This window comes from Nannospalax galili, unplaced genomic scaffold (assembly GCF_000622305.1).
Source record: "Nannospalax galili isolate Female #2095 unplaced genomic scaffold, S.galili_v1.0 scaffold332, whole genome shotgun sequence".
Lineage (NCBI taxonomy): Eukaryota > Metazoa > Chordata > Mammalia > Rodentia > Spalacidae > Nannospalax > Nannospalax galili.
The window spans coordinates 332,364-348,793 of record NW_008333794.1 but is presented as its reverse complement, the minus strand read 5'-3'; the positions used below and the strand labels follow the sequence as shown (position 1 = coordinate 348,793).

The 16,430-nt window shown below is 47.4% G+C and overlaps 1 protein-coding gene across 2 annotated transcripts in view; it reads right to left on the bottom strand.

Moving 5' to 3' along the window:
- Positions 1–4,800: 4,800 nt before the first annotated feature.
- Positions 4,801–16,430, bottom strand: part of Efcc1 (EF-hand and coiled-coil domain containing 1) — a 31,145-nt gene continuing 19,515 nt past the window's right edge. The window contains exons 3-8 of one of the 2 annotated variants that reach the window (XM_029561315.1): positions 12,874–13,031; positions 12,181–12,322; positions 11,291–11,453; positions 10,601–10,738; positions 8,761–8,824; positions 4,801–8,042 (exon numbers count right to left, since the gene is read on the bottom strand). In XM_029561315.1, coding sequence (XP_029417175.1) covers positions 7,906–8,042; positions 8,761–8,824; positions 10,601–10,738; positions 11,291–11,453; positions 12,181–12,322; positions 12,874–13,031 — 802 coding nt within the window. In that variant the 3' untranslated portion in view covers positions 4,801–7,905. The remainder of the gene's footprint in view (positions 8,043–8,760; positions 8,825–10,600; positions 10,739–11,290; positions 11,454–12,180; positions 12,323–12,873; positions 13,032–16,430) is intronic. The other variant, XM_008828538.3, reaches the window with a different exon arrangement.

Here is a 16,430-nt window from a genome sequence, read left to right as displayed (position 1 = left end):
TTGAATTGTGTTTTCTAAGTGCATACTGGGCATGCATGGGGTCGGGTTCTGGAGTCTCAGTGCACACCTGGTCCCCTCTTTTCCCACTCCCATTTAGACTTTGGCCAGGGTGAAATTGTATATGATGTGAACCCGAAGCATCAGATCTGAACAAGTATGCGACAGCACTCCTCTTCCCCAGCATCTCTTTGCTAGTAAATGCCCCTCGGCTGGCTTCACGCTGGTGGGGGGTAGGGGAACTTGACCTCCTTTCACCCTGTCTAGGGACCACTGTCAGGCCTCTTGTGGTGCTCATACGGGGGAGCACCCTCTACTGTTTTTCCTACCCCACCCTGTATGCTGATGAAACACAAGTTTACCGTAAGAAATGTGATTGTTATTTACTGTTGTGTAACACACCACTCCCCAAACAGCAGCTTCACCCTGACGTGGTTTCTGTTGGTCAAAAACACATGCCTTGGCTGAAGAGTTCTAGATACCACAGTCTGGATCTCAGCAGGACTGGTGCTGTTGTCTTTGGAAGACATGACTGGACTTGATAATGTGAGCCTGAGCTGTTGGAGGACTCCTTAGTTCCTTGTTAGCTATTGACAGACTGGGATGACTCAAAGAGATGACTTTGTACAGGGTTACCTGGAGCACTCAGAACACGGTGGTCGAGACAGCAGGAAAGGTACCACCAAGCTGTGGGCTGGGTCTTCCACCATGTTCTATTTGTTAGATGGGAGTCACTGGGCTTGTTCACTTTCAAGGAAGGAATTAGCTCTTCCATTTTGGAAGAAGAATGCTAACAACTTTGTGGATATATTTAAACAAGAATTTTTTTTTTAATGCTGAGGTGGACCCTAACACTTCACTCATGCTCAGGTGCCTACCAATGAGCTCAAGAAATTTTCATTCACATAAATTGCAAGGTCTCTATGAAGAAAGCTGAGAGTTTTTAAAATTTATTTTTAATTTTATTATTTTTATTTTATGTGTATGAGAGTATTGCCTGCACCCAAGTGCACCCTTGTCATGCAATGCCTGTGGCGGTCAGAAGAGGGTGTTGTGTCAGATCCCCTAGAACTGAAGTTATGGTCGGTTGTTAGCCACCATGTGCGAGCCAGTGCTCTTAATCACTGAGTTATCTCTCTAGCCCCCGAAAGCTGCAGATTTATTGGACAACACTATTGAGGTCAAGGAGTCGGTGCACAGTGAGTCCCAGGATCCACAGGAAGTAAAAGGAACTTTGGGTCAAGATTGTGGCAAATTCTTTGGCTCACATGTTGAGGGAGGCTCTGTTTGAATGAAGGCCTCTCAAGTTGTTTACTTACACTGCTTCTGACTCAAGGAGACACAGAGGTTTTCATGACAGCACCTCTCTGGAGACATGGCCTCAGCCTTCAGCTCAACTGGAACAGCATGTCCATCTTCTTGTGAAGCACCTTCCTGCTTTCTTTCCTGTCACAGTCTTAGGCCTTTGTGCTTAGTAAGGGCCCTGCCTGTTCCTTGGTTGTGGGTCAGGTAGGCGGAGCTCTGCTGTTGAGCTCTGTGGAAGTGGAGGTGAGGGAACCCCACAGTGATTTCTGTTGCTCACAGCTAATGGTCTGGGCTTGGCCCAGGTCTGTCACCAGGGAATCCCCTGTTCCACTGAAGACATCTCATCCTGAGTCTTTGTCCCATCCAAGTTCAAGGCCTTTCCACACTGGGTGAGGAGAAAGGTGGCCAAGGCTGCAAGCAAACACGTTTCAGAAGGCCTAAGAAGTGCTCAGTACCAGCTTTACTCTAAGGATGCCTAAGAGGCCATGGTGTCCAGTCTCTCTGTTTCCTGTCTCTCAAACAGCAGTGTATCAGTTCTGCTTGGGTAAAGCAAACAATTCTTTATGTGCATTCTTTTGTGGTACTGGGGATTAAAACCAGGACCTGAGTAAAGGGCAAGTACTCTACCACTGAGCTGTACCCCCATCTCATGTTGTGGGGTTTGACTTGCTCATATTTTGGTGAAGATTTTTGCATCTGTGTTTGAGATATTTTGATCTTTCATTTCTCATGAACTGTTTGTCAATGTGATGATGGCAATGTTTTGTGGAAGAGAGTGAAGATAATTTGTATAGTTTCTTCCCTAAAGTTCAGCAGTAACATCCAATAGAGAATCTATCCTGGGCCTGTTTTTTTTCCCTCCCTCCCTCCCTCCCTCCCTCACCCCAATACTGAGATTGAACATAGGGCCTCATGCATGCCAGGCAAGGATTCTGCCACTAAGCTATATTACCAGTCCTCTTTTTTTTCTTAGGCAAGATCTCCCTATAGTTCTAGCTGGCCTGGAACTTGTTTGTAGACCAGATTGCCCCCTATCTCACAGAGATCTGCCTGCCTCTGTCACTTGAGTGCTGGGATTTCCAGAGCTTTTTTTTTTTTTTTTTTTTTTTTTCTGTTTTGTCAATTATTTATTAATTATATTTGTCATCTCTGTTTCTTCTTGTGTGAGTTTTGGCAGGTTGTTTTTTTCAAGGAACTGGTCCCTTTCATTTAGCTAATAAGGTGTAGGGTTATTCACAATAATGCTTAATATCCTTGTGACGCCAGTGGGATCTGCCCTGTAGTGATGCACCTGTAAGTTGACGCCTCTATTTTATCTTAATTAGCCTGTCTAGAACTTTCCAAGAACCAGGTTTCGTTTTGTTGATTTTCTTTTCTGATTTCCTACTTCAGTTTCATTGATTTCTGCTCTTTTCTTTTGCTTACTTTGATTTAAAAAAAAAAATTATTTTTGGGGGCCAGGAGAGGTGGCACATGCCTTCAATCCCAGCACTCGGGAGGCAGAGGCAGGTGCATCTCTGTGAGTTCAAGGCCAGCCTGGTCTACATAGTGAGTTCCAGGACAGCTGGGGCTACAGGGAGACCCTGTCTCAAAAAGACCAAAAAAATTATTTTAAAAATATTTTATTATTTTTATTTTATGCGTATGCATGTATTGCCTGCGTGTAGATAAGTGCACCCACCCGTGTTGTGCTGGATTGATTTTATAGATCAAGTTTGACTTAAAATTTGCCTTTCCTTTTACAGTTTTCTGAGGTAGGGGACTCTGGATCTGTCATCTTTTTTCTAACATATCCATTGGATGATAACACTTCCCTCTTTGCTCGGCTCTTGCTATACCCTACACTTTTTTTTTTTTTTTTTTGGTTTTTTTTTAGACAGGGTCTCCCTGTAGCCCTAGCTGTCCTGGAACTCACTATGTAGACCAGGCTGGCCTTGAACGCACAGAGATCCTCCTGCCTCTGTCTCCCGAGTGCTGGGATTAAAGGCGTGCACCACCACGCCTGGCCCTACCCTACACTTTTTAATGGGGTGTTTCCATTGTCATTTAGTTAAATGTGTTTTCTGGTGTTTACTCTTCTGTGGATTTCCCAGCTGTATGTTATGAGAATGCGGAGACTGCTGTGTATGAGCCTGAGGAGAGTGTGTACTGTGTTGCTGTGGGGTGAAGTGGCTTGTGTCCTTTAGATCCGTTTGGTTGGTGATACTGGTGTGTCCAGCTTTATCAATTTTCTACCAGCTGGATCTTTTCATTTTCCTGTAGAAGGATGCTGAAGTCTGCAACTCCAAGAGTGGATTCACCTGTTTCTAGCGGTTCTATTAATTATTGTCTCATGTATTTTGTGGTGTTGTCTGGTGCATATGTTACTGTCATCTTGGAGAACTGGCCCCTTTGACATCATATGATGCCTCTTTTGCCCCTGATAATTTTCCTTGCCTTGAAGTCTGCTCTGTCTAAAATTAATATAGCTAAGTAGGTTTTCTTTTGATTACTGTTATCAAGGTACTGTCTTCCTCTGCTCCTTTACTTTAATCTACATGTGTCTTTGTATCTAAAGTGGATTTCTTGAAGACAGCATAGAGTTTGGCCTGAAAAATCTCCATTTTCTGATTGTTGTATCCAGAGCATTGGTGTCTGGGGAGACACTGACTGGGGTTGCTGTCTTCCATGTCTTTTAATGTTTAACCCTCTTGTTCTTTGCCTTCTGCTGGTAGTCTGGCATTTTTGGTTTAATAAAGCATTTTATGTAATTTCATCTCTCCTTTTTTTTAGTATGCCTTGTTTCTTCTTGTACTCCCTCCATCCCTCCCTCCCTCTCTCCCTTATTCCTTCCTTTCCTAGTGGTTGCCATAAAGTTTGCAATATCCATCTATAAGTAATCCAAGTCCACTTTCACACAGCACCACACTCCTTCATGGGTAGCACAAGTATCTCACAATAGCAAAACATTCCCAGTTCCTTCCTGGCCTTGTACCTGTGCTGTGGCTCATTTCACTTACACAAAAGCAGAAAGTACTGCACGATGCACTGTTGCCAAGCTTTGAACTGTTGTCTCTTAGACCAAGAAAGAATAAGATAAAAACTTTTGTTCCCTTAGTCCTTTTTCTATGCTTTTTCTTTCTTTAGGTAGATTCAGATTTTTGGTCTGTGTAATTTCCTTTGTCTCTGAAAGACTTCCTTCATTTCTTACAAGCCCAAAAGTTGTTTGTCTGAGAATCTTTACTTCTTCAATTTGAAGGACAAGTTTTCAAGATAAAATGAATTCTAGCTGGACGTGGTGGTACACGCCTTTAATCCCAGCATTTGGGAGGCAGCGGCAGGTGAATCTCTGTGAGTTCAAGGCCAGCCTGGTCTACATTGCAAGTTCAGGCCAGCTGGGGCTACAGAGAGAGACCCTGTCTCAAAAAGACCAAAAAAGTGAATTCTAGACCCTTTCTCTCTCACTCTCTCTCCTCTCTAAATATTTCATACCACTCTTTCCTCTCCCTCTTGTCTTTTTTGAGATTGGGGTGGAGGTGGGTCCTCACTATATAGCCCAGGCCTTGAACTCCTGGTCCTCCTACCTCAGCCTTTCAAATGATGGGGTTATAGGTGTACATCACCAGGACTGGCTCAGATGTAATTTTAATTTTTTTCTTTTGCATTTGTTCTGCTCATGCTCTCTGAGTTTCCTAGATCTGTGATCTGGTGTCTGACATTAGTTTGGGGGGAAATTCAGTCATTATTGCTTTAAATGTTGTTTGTGCTCCTTTTTTTCTCTTTTGGTTATGGGTTTTGTAGTTGCCTGACAGTTCTTGGATTTTTTGCTCCCTGTTCCAAGTCTTTTCCTCTTTGTTTCAGTTTTAGAAGTTTGTAGGGACAGATCCTTAGATCCTGGGATTCTTTCCTCAGCCCTGTCCAGCTGACTGCTGAGCCTGTCAGAGCAGTCTCCGTTTTGTTCAGTGTGTATGATTCCCAGCAATTATTCTTTCTTGGAACGTGACCCTCTGTTGTTATTCATCTGGTTTTGGACACTGTTGAGCTTTTCCGGTAGAATGCCTGCTTGTTAATCGCAGCTGTTTAAGTTCCTGGTCTAATGTTTTCCAACTCCCTGACCCAGTCAAAGCTGACTTTCTCTTCAGTTTGACATGTCTTCTGCTAAAGGCAGACTCTTATGTGCTGGGGAAGGAACTCCAGGAGCTGAGCCTTTAGTGACGTGGTAGTAAAAGGTGTGGCAGGGGTGGGTGTTGGGTGTTGTGTAGTACCAGGATTAGCTGGGTATGGTGATATAATCCATTGTCCCAGCTACATGGGAGGCAGGAGGACGGTTCCATAAAGAGAGAAGGGAAATTCATTGCCACATCCAGATTCCCAGAGCTGGCCTGGCCTAGTCGAGGGAAAACCAGAGACAAGCTTGGCCCAGGCCCTGACTCACTGAAACTGAGGCCTAAGTAACATAGTAGGACCCTCCTCAAAGAAAGCAAAACAATAAAACCTAGTACAGTGCTGTGATCCGGCCTCAGTTTCAGTGAGTCTGAGCTGGGCCATCCTTGCCCTCTTCTTTTCTCTCCCTTGACTGGGACAGCTCTGGGGATCTGGACGTGGGAATGAATTTCCCTTTTCTGTTTGTTGAGGCACTGATAAAACCTGTACCTGTCAGGCTCCAGCAAAATAGTTTCTCTTGAGGGAAGGCTTATTGAAAGAACAGAATGGGGTCCAGGGTGCGGCTCCATGGGGGTGTTCTTGCTTATAGCACTGGTTCCTGGGTTCAGCCTCAACACCAGAAAAACAGCAAAACAAAACCCAGAATGTGCTAATGGATTTCACACTGATCTTCCTCCTTCAGGAAGCAAGAGATGATTTTTTCTTTCATCTTGCCTGTGAAGTCATAGCAGAGCTCACTAAGGTAGACTTGCCAAAGTGTGGGGTTTCCTTTGCCTGGTCCTCTGGAGTTTTTTCTTGCACATTTATCCATGCTAAGCTCTAGCACACACATAGGCTGAACAGGGTGCAGAACTGGCTCTCACTGAGCAGGCCAAACAGGCATAGGGTAGTCATGTGGTTATTTACTAGTTCACCTGGAGCAGCAGGGCTGGGTGGGCTCAGACCTGTTTCTCTGGTGCCATGGGCACTGACCCCCGAGGATCCTGAGGCCCTTCCCAAATAGGCCTGACTCACCTGGACCAGAAGTGGTCCTCTGAGATGGCTGAAGAGCCATTTGAAAATGGATAGACCTGTGTCTTCTGCCTATGATCTTACGTGACTCTTATGGTCAGGGGCCAGGGTGACGCTAGGGCCTGGTTTCATTGCCCTTGAAGCCCTCCCTTCCCTCTCCTCCCTTGCCCAGAAATGCCCATTGCTCCTTGTCCTTCTCCTCTTGACTCCCTCCCCAGTCTCCTGAGGCTGTGGCTCAGACTGGTTTTAGTCTTCTTGCTCCCACAGCTCTGCATGGCCTCTTTTTCAACCCCTCTCCTCCTAATTCCTGTTAACCCTCACATGGCAGCTTAGAAGCCTCCCATTGCTTTCTCTTGCTTGTGGTCAAGTCTTAAATCCCTGTCTGCTTTCAAGTCTCCCCTGAGCTGTCCTTTCACTCCCATTCTGGCTCACATCAGCACCTGTCACCCCTGCTGCCTCTACAGCACACCTCATCCTCTGGGGCAAACCAACAACCCCCATCCTTTTGTAGCTCAGACACACTCTCTTGGTTGGGCTCCCATAATGTTCCTCAATTAAGCACTGACTTGCCTATATGGTGCCAACTAGCCAGGATGCCCTTGTTTCCAACGTGATTTTAGGTCGGGTGGGAGCTAGCTCTTCTTCAGGCTCCACAAGGTGAACAGAAGGAAGAGCCCTGGGTTCTACAATAGGTGGGCCCCTTAATGGCACCACACCTTTGCTTTGTCTATGCCCTTTTTCCTTGTGGCCACCTACTTCCTACTTCTAGGAGGAGTTCACACACAGCCCAGCTTCCACCAGCAAACCTATGGGAGCGTACTTTTTCCTTGGAACTCCCCACTGTCCCTCCTCTTTAGCACTCTTTGGGTGTGGGGAATTCACCAGTGGACTAGGCATGTCCTGAAGGACAGGCTTACTTGCAGCAGGCACAGTGGTGGGAAGAGGATTGCTCTGGGAGGGAGAGAGATCCTGGGACTCTAGCACAGAGATTCTAAGCTGTACTGGGCCTAGGGTAAGGAAGATAACATCAGGTACAGGCTGATCCAGCAACTTCAGGGATTCAGTGTGGGGGTTCTGAGGGAATGTGAGAGGGGTCCAAGACCCATTCTTGGAGCCTGGGCTGTCAGAGTTCTGAGGAAGTGACAGCAGTCAGAGTGCCTGTGGAGAGTGTTTGTTCTAAGGGTGGAAGGCAGTCCAACAGTGATTAGGCTGACCATGGAGGCTAGTAGGACAGTAGTTAAATAACCATAGAGTCTGGTCTGATGTTGGTCAGGATGACTGAGGAGACTAATCTCATGGTAGTGAGGCTGACTGTGGAGGTTGGTCCAATGGTGGCCAAGGCTAGTCCCAAGGTGGTCAGGGTGACTGTGGAGGCTAGTGTGATGGTGGCCAAGACTGGTCTGATGGTGATTAGAATGACCAGGGTGCCCTGAGGCTGGGCCAGGGACCTCAGCAGGAAATGAGGAGAGGGTTGGTATGTGTAGGAGCTGTGGATTCTGATGCTGAGGGCTGTCTCTGCAGGAGCTCGCAGTCAACCAAGGCTTGGTGCAGGGTGTCCAGGACAGCCGAGGGGCCACATGTGTCCTCTAGAGAGAAACAAAAGGCATTTGCTTATCTTGGCCACAGAACTGCTTCTCTCTCCCTACCACCATGTCCTATACTACTCCCTGGCCCTGTTTAGTCCCTGCCCCTTGTGTCCCTCCTTCACAGAGGACTCCTGAGAGGGCTTCTAGCTTGTAATGCCTTGTTAAGATCCTGATAGGGGAAGGTTCATCTATCAGTCTCCCCAGGAGGCTCTAATAAGGCGCCATCTGCTTCAGGGGACATATGCTGATGAAGTTCTGCTGTCCTCAGCTTTGTCTGAGCAGCAAGGGCTGCAAAGCCTTGTGTTTTAGGCGCCCACCAGGGGCTTGCCTGGGGATAACACGTGATTCTGTTCAGCCTCTTCATATGAGTGATGGGGAGAACCCCTATCTTATAAGTCAGCTGTCAGAGCTGGGGGATTTAAACCACAGAGGCATTCCCTGGAGCTTGGCCTATGGTAAACCCAGAGAGCAATGCCAGTCTGACTTGCCAGCAGGCAACCCAGCCTTGCCTGCCTGTCCCATTCTGGCTTCCCACACTGCCTGGGGCTTCTGCAGGTCTGTTCTGGTTACATAGTACTCTCTGCTTTCTGAAGCCTGTTTTGACTATACCCTGCAGAGTGGCCATTTTGCAGACAGAACATAGAACAGTGCTAGATTTTTTTGGTCAGGATGCCCTGCAGCTGTCATTTACTTTCTTTGAGACAGCACTCTTGCCTACCCTGTGAGGCGTTCCGGTCCAGCGTGCTCAGCAAAATCTTCCCCAGGGCTTTTTTTGATATATTCTTCAAAAGAGAAGAGAGGTTGGATCAGATTGTGGCTGCTGTGTCCCCACTCAGCAGGTGGGGCTCGGTGGCTCCTAGGGCCTTCTGTGCTGCTCCTTGGGGCTGGTAAAGTAGCTAAACATCCTTTCTTCCTTCCCCTCACTCTTCCTTCCTGCCCCCATCTTCACCTTCCTACTATCTGTCCTCTTTTTCTGCCCTTTGTACCCCCTTCCTCACCCCCTGCACCCTTCCTGCCTCCCTGTCCTCCCTTCCCACTCCATCCTCCCTTCCTGGCCCCATCCTCCCTTCCCAAACCCCGTCCTCCCTCTCTGCCTCCCATCCCGAGGCTGGCTATACTGGCTTCCCTAGTGCGCAGAGGTGGAACGGTATGCAGGCTCCATTCCACCAAAGATCAGGTTTGCAAAGACAGCTGATCCTGGGGAAAATGCTAAGTATTCTTAGGTATTTGTTCATTTGAACCCCCAAACAACTTAATTATATGCATTTCAATCAATGGAAAAGTGGTGTAAGAAAAAAAGAACCAGACCTGCTGGCCACACCTGTAATCCTGACACTCAGGAGGTGGAAGCAAGGCCAAGATTTCAAGGCCAACCTAGGTGACACAGTGAGACCATGTCAAACCAACTAACCAAACCAAAAAACCCATTGCTGCACATCTGGAAGCAGGGCCAAGATTTCAAGGCCAACCTAGGCTATAACAGTAAGACCATGTCTCACTAAAATAAAAACTAACCAAACCAATAAAAAAAATCATTGCTGCACATCAATGCCTCTGGGACTGGGCTGGGTCTCAATTGGTCTCAGGCTCATCTCCAGCTCTCTGTCTGCCCATGTTGTGTGACACTGGGCCAGACTGGGACAGCAAATGCCCACTCAGAACCCACTTCTACCCCATACAGGTTTCATGGTCCTGCATACCTGGCCCATGCTGCTCTATTTAGGTCAGTGGTTCATTCCTTCAGTCTACTGTGGGCAGCTGGGATGAGCCATCACAGTGGCCAGTCTGCTAGTCTTTTCTTTAATAATTTCGTAGCCATGTTTAAAAGAGATGTTATTTTATAATTCTTGTGTTTATCCCCTCTGGTCTTTAAATTTTTTTTTTTTTTTTTTGGTTTTTTTTGAGAAAGGGTCTCCCTGTAGCCCCAGCTATCCCGGAACTTGCTATGTAGACCAGGCTGGCCTTGAACTCACAGAGATCTGCCTGCCTCTGCCTCTGAGTTCTGGGATTAAAGGCGTACGCCACCACTCCCAGCTTTTTTGGTTTATTATTGGTTGTGTGTGTGTGTGTGTGTGTGTGTGTGTGTGTGTGTGTGTGCGCGTGCGTGTATGTGTGCGCACGTGCATGATGTATGTCAAGGACAACCTTGTGTGACTGGTTCTCTCCTATCTTTACATAGATTCCAGGGATTGAACTCAGGTTGCCAGGTTTGCACAACATGTGCCTTTACCCTCTGAGCCATCTTGCCAGCCAGATCTGGTTTTAATCACAGTTGTATCAGCCTCCTAAATTGACCTGGGATTCCCCACACCTCTCCAGGTGACTTTTCTGAGTCTCCACTCTTTATCTGTTAGTGGAGAAGCACCCACTGAGAACCCTGGATCTGCCACACAGTCTCCCCATCAGGCTCCCACCTCAGCCTCCTCTGGCTCCCTGCAGGCTCTTCTAGTGTCTTTGGGGTCCCGTCTAGACTTCCCTGGCCTTTCTCATTCCCTCAGCTTTCCTCTGGCCCCTTATCTCACTTCCAGCCCCCACCTGCTCCATCCCCCAGAGCCCACCAGATTCCGGAGCCTCTGCAAGAGTTGTAGCACATCTACCAGCTTCTCCTCCAGTAGTGACAGCCGGACTCGTTCTGTCTCCACCATCTGCAGCTCCATCCTCAGATGTTCTGTCTCCACCATCTGCTGCAGCTCTGCCTGGGGGAACCTGATGTTACCTGTTACCCATCATTTACCTCCCTGACCTGCCTTACAGGGAATACAGCTCTGAAGTGGCTAGCTCTTCTGTTCTCAGCCCTTTCCTGTCTACCTGCCCGCCTACTAGACCTCACTATTTGATGGGCTGATGTGTTGCCAGATTCTAGAATCACAAATAGAGCCAATTAAGATCTTTAAATTGTTAACATTGTGTCCTTTGAGTCTTAGATTTTCAGGGCTTACTATAGGAAAATATCTCTGACCCAAAGCTGAGGTTCCAGAGCGATAGACAGGAGATAATCATGTCTAAGCCTCTGGATACAGGTGTGCCTGAAGCCCCTGCTGCTGGTCCTCAGCTCCAAGTCCTGGTAAGTTCCTTTTTGCACTCAGGTTAATCTGGGATGAGATACTGTAATTTACAACCAAAAGTTCTTAGAAAATGAAACCAGAGGAAACCACATCTCCTGAGTCCTGTTTACACCTCTATGAATGGGCTAGGGGATCACAGTCCCTCCAGCTGTGAGACTCTTGGGATCTTAGGACTCTGCTGACCTCCTCCCCAGTTGTCCCCAGGGCCTCCCTGCTGCAGCCCCGGGACTGCAGCTGCTCCCCCAGCCTGGTGACATGGGTCTCCAGCTCCAGGGTGCAGGCATGGTCAGCACTATCACAGTGGCCAAAGGACGTCTTGAGGTTCTCAGCTGTCTGGTCCTCACACCTACAACAGAGGAGAGGGCAGAGCTGCAGGGACCTGCTTTTCAGGTGCTCCAGCCTTGGGAAGAGGATGTCAGCATGGAGCCTGTCTGCTCAGCATCCTCCTATGTCTCTCAGAGGAACTGTCAGAGGCCTCACCCACAACCTCTCCAACACCCTCCTACCCACCCACATTTTGACCTCAAGTTCTCATAAAGACTTACATTCTCATCTTTGAGACAAGAAGACTGAAGCCCGGAAAAGTCAGGCAAATTGTCTGAGATCTTCATGAGTACTGAGCCCATCTTTGTTCCTCTCTAAGATGGTGTAGCTGAAATGGTGTAGCTACAATGGGTAGCTGAAAATGAATCAACCCAGGGCCAGACTGGGGAGGATGGGGGCAGTGAACTGTGTTTCAGGGAGTGACAGTTTGGATAGCCCAAAAGTGACAGCAGTGGAGAAGGTTTTGGGACAGTGATCAAGGGAATAATAGCTGGTGGAAACTAAATCCACCCATGAGTTCTGTGCTCAAGGGTCATCTCATTTTACCCTTGCACTTTCTGGGATATTTAGCCACCTCTGGAGCTTGACCACCAGCGGTGATGTCAGGTGGCCAAGCCAGGCTGTGACCCAGGGCCATCAGTTTCTCATGTTCACGCATGTGTGATGGCACCTGCAAGGCGAGGCTGCTGTCCTGGGGCCTTCGTGTTTTTTGGTCCCTGCTACCAGCCCAGGGCTAGCTAGGTACCTACCTGCTCACATAGGCCAAGGGCTGTGCCAGTGGCATCTTGGCCTGGACCTCTGGGGACCTTGACTTTTCCCACCACTTTTCTTCCTCATCTTCCTCAGAGGCGGCCTGGCCCTCCACAGAGCGGAACAGCTGCTCATCCTCTGCTGGAGAAGCAGGAGATCTGGGGACCAGAGACCTGGCATGGGAACCAGCCAGCCCTCCTCAGAGGAACGCCTGTGAGTGAGGCCACCATGGTGGCACTGTCTTCTCTCTGTGACTGGCCCAGGCCCCTGGGGAGTTGCATGGGAACCTATAAGAAACAGCTCTGCTTTCTTCTGTTTCTTAAGTGACATATGGGGATATGTCTACAGTTTCAAGGGTGAGCATCAGTTCCATTTCAGGACATGTGACCTGGTTGGGAAGCTGGGTAGGGCTTTGCAGGGTAGAGATAGTAGGTTAAACAAAGTGAGAGGCTCTGAGATTGGGAGTGAGAGATGGAGACCCAGTGCCTCCACAGATTTCCAAGGTCCAGTTTCTTATGAAGATGTCTGAGGACAGGCCCTTGTGGGCACGGGAAGCCAGTCTGAGTAGAAGGGTGGGGTTCTCTCTGGGGCCTGAAGGTGGCTCTGATGCTGCAGCCCCTGAAGCAGGATGAGGCACAGCCTCAGCAACTGACTGTGGGGCTGGCAGCAAGGCTAGACACATGGGGACAGACCTTCGCCTGGGGCTCTGCTTCTCCAGCTGCTGTCTGACTGCCAGGCTCCCTCTGGAGTGGTATCTGCATCTCTGGTTCTGCTGGCCTCGGGTTCATCATTCTTGTTTCCTGGCTGTGGGCTGGCTTGTTGGGGCTTTAGGATCTGGGACCCCTCTGACCTGTGGGTAGGGGAGTGACAGGTATTGAGAGGTGGGCCACCCTTCTCACTTGGCACAGGTAAGCCATCCATGGCCCATCACCATTGTCCTAGCAAAGTCAGCCTCCCAGAGGCCAGGAAGAACTTTAAGATATGCTCTAGCCTTCTTTGTAAATAGTTCATGCCACGAACAGACATGAAACTCAATTTTAGAAACTGGGATACAAGGCAAAAATCTGCAGACACTATGGGACAGATTTTCAACCTTCTGAAAAAAGAGTTTTGGGACAGAAAATGCCCTTTCTGCTTTTGGACATGGTTGTGTGGTGGTGCTATGTTTGGGGTTGCAGCAGCCATATTGTGACCATGACCAAATGTCTGAGAATCACCGAGTAGTTGGACAAACATCTCTAGATACTGAGCCAATGGATTCTGGAGCCACTGACTTCTGGACTTATTATGAGTGATTTTTTTTTAAAGTTTATATTGTTTCCTTTTTTTTCTTTCTTTTTTGACAGGGTCTCACTATTGTAGCCCATGCTGAAATTACAGACATATTCCACCCCACCTGACTAATTTCAGATACTTTAAATTTACACATTCTGTTCTTGTCCCTGAAAGCCTTTAATTGAGGACTCTCTCCTCCTTGACTTTAGAAAACATACTTCATTCCCTGTCAATCTCCTTGATACTCCAAGATCTTTATGTTTTGAACATTTGTTTTCCACGTCCCTGCAATTACAAGTTCATAGAATAGAGAAAAGAAATCTGACATAACATGAATGTTCATTAGTGAACTGGCCACTTTTAAAGTAGTGTCCCTTCCTGCCCCACTTCACATTCCAGCAGCTCCTGTCTCTCACCAACCTCTTCAGCACTCAAACATTTCCCTCTAAACAACCTATGAATATACCTGTGCTAGTTACTGTTCTTGTCACTGTGATAAAATACTTAGCAGCAACAACTTAAAGAGGAAAGATTTATTTTGGCTCACAGTTTCTTGGAGTGTGTGTGGAGGAGTGGGGGGGCACTCCATGGTGGCAGGAATGTGAGACAACTGCTTTTTACATCTTAGTGGACCAGGAAGTAGGAACTGGGGCTGGAAATGGGGCTGGGCTATAACCTATGAGTTCTTTCCCCCAGCTGGCCACTTCTTGCCTCAAGGCTTCATCTCCTAAAGATTCCATAACCATCCAGAAAAAGTGTCCAAACGTGAACACTGTGGGGACATTTTATATCTAAAATATAGCAATAATTAATGTAATTGTCCCCATTTCATAAGGAAATGGAGTCATGAGAGCCACAGCAACCTCAGAAATGGAAGAGCTGACATCTACCAGCAGTCCTTGCTCCAGGCTGGCTCATTAGGCGGAAAAGAAAGGAAGCTCCAGTGTGACATGGCCTAGAGGCTGTCTGGTCACATGAATGGAGTTGGGAAGACGAGGCCCCTGAGGCATGATCATGGGAAGGAAGGACACACTTTGGAAATTTCCAAGAAGCATAGGGTTGATGCAGAGGCAGAACTGTTTCCCCAGGGCCCTGTGAGCGCGTCTGATACCCGGAATTTAACGATTCCTCCACAGCTCTATCAATCCTTGGGCCTTCCTGCTCGGTCACTGAGAGACAGCATCCATGCTGTCCTTCTCTGGCCTGAAATCCCTAGGGGGACCTTTTCTTCACCCTGTACTGCTCCCCTTTGGGAGCCTCAGTGGAGTAAGGGTGCTTCTGGGAGTTGTCAGGATGCTCATGGTCCAGAAGACCTTGTTGCATCCTTCCCAGTGGCTAGGTAAGGTTCTGGGAACACCAGCCCTGGTGGCCACCACTCTGCCTTCCTGACAGACCCTCTATGTGGCTGGGTGTTCCCTCCAGCTGGCCACATCAGCACTCTCTTGGAGCCCCAGTGATCCTTTGATGCCTTCCATGTTGCAGTCCATCTGGCTGCCAGCCCTGGGCTTACATAGTCTGACAAGGCCCAGATGTTGACATTTCCTCCCTTCCTTCCTGGCAGCTCCCAGCTCCTCCTGAAGACTCCTTCCTTGGAATCCCTGAAGAACTATGGCTTTGCTGTATGACTTCCACAGCCCCCTCCCCTTCTCTGAGCTGCTTCATTTCATTTTTCCCATTGGTTCACTTGTGAACATTATGGGGGCTCTACCCTGGAGTTTCCTATGATGATGAAATGATCAATGGGGCTTTAAACACATGGAGTGCCTGCCTTCACTGATGTTTGGGATGAGTTTGGGGGTACTCAGACGAATGGGAAGGTTGTGTGCATTCAGCAACATATTTACTTACATGTCCCCTAAAAATAGTGAGCACATTGGTTTTAGCTTTTCATTTATGACAGCAATACAATTATTAAAATTATTAAAATTATTCCAGCTGTGCTGGTGGGGTGTGGCTTACTGGTAGACTTTGCCTAATATGTGTGAGGACCTGGGTTCTATCCCCAGCACTGCAAAAAGAGAGAGGAAAAACAGTAAAACGTGTGTACCAATGTAAGGGAAAATAGTAATTAAATAATACAGATACTATGTACATATGGAAAAAATGTCTCAGGTCTTGGGAGAATGTCTAGAGTTTGGCAAATGTTTAAATACCAATAACAGGCAGTTTTGGGTGAGGTTAGAGAGGCACTCTTCCCTGCCAGGCTTCTTTTGCACAAGTAGCCCAGTATCCCAACCCTAACAGTCTGAGGCCACAACCCTATGGAACTGGCTTGGTGTTACTGGGGGATGATGGAGTCTTCAGGAGGTGGGGCCCCATGAAATGAAGTCAAGTCATTTGGGGTGTGCTCCTGACAGGGATTTTTTGGCTCCTGCCCCTTCTTTTTTTCTTTGCTTCATGGTCCAGGAGATAAGCAACTTTGTATTGCCCTCTTCTCCTCCCACCCCCATGTTGTTCAATCTTACCACAGGCCCAAAGCAGAAGGGTTAACCAATCATGAACTGGAACCTACATGACTATAAACCAAATCCTCACGCCCTCCTTATGGTGCTAGGGATTTAACAGAAGGCCTCACGTATGTTAAACTCATGTTCTACCCTGAGCTAGCCCCAGCCCAACTCTTTCTCTGGTATTTTGTTATTCTAGAAAGCTTACTAATTCAGACATATTTTAGAACATTTCTCTGCTATATCAAAATAAGCCCAATTTTAACATGTATTTTGAAAAATTAATGTAATTATGTAGTAATAATCACTTAAGAAAGAAAAGGGATTTTATAATATACTATAATTCAATGTGGAAATACTCAGATATAATGAAGATTTCAGGTATTTGAAACTACATATAACGGGCAAGTCTGAATTTAAAAGGGACAGAGCAATGTTTGCTTGAATGCTATTGATACTTTCCCCATTTTTGGCATTTTGAAATAAGGGCTAAGAAAATATACCCAGATAGGAAGATAGATAGGTGA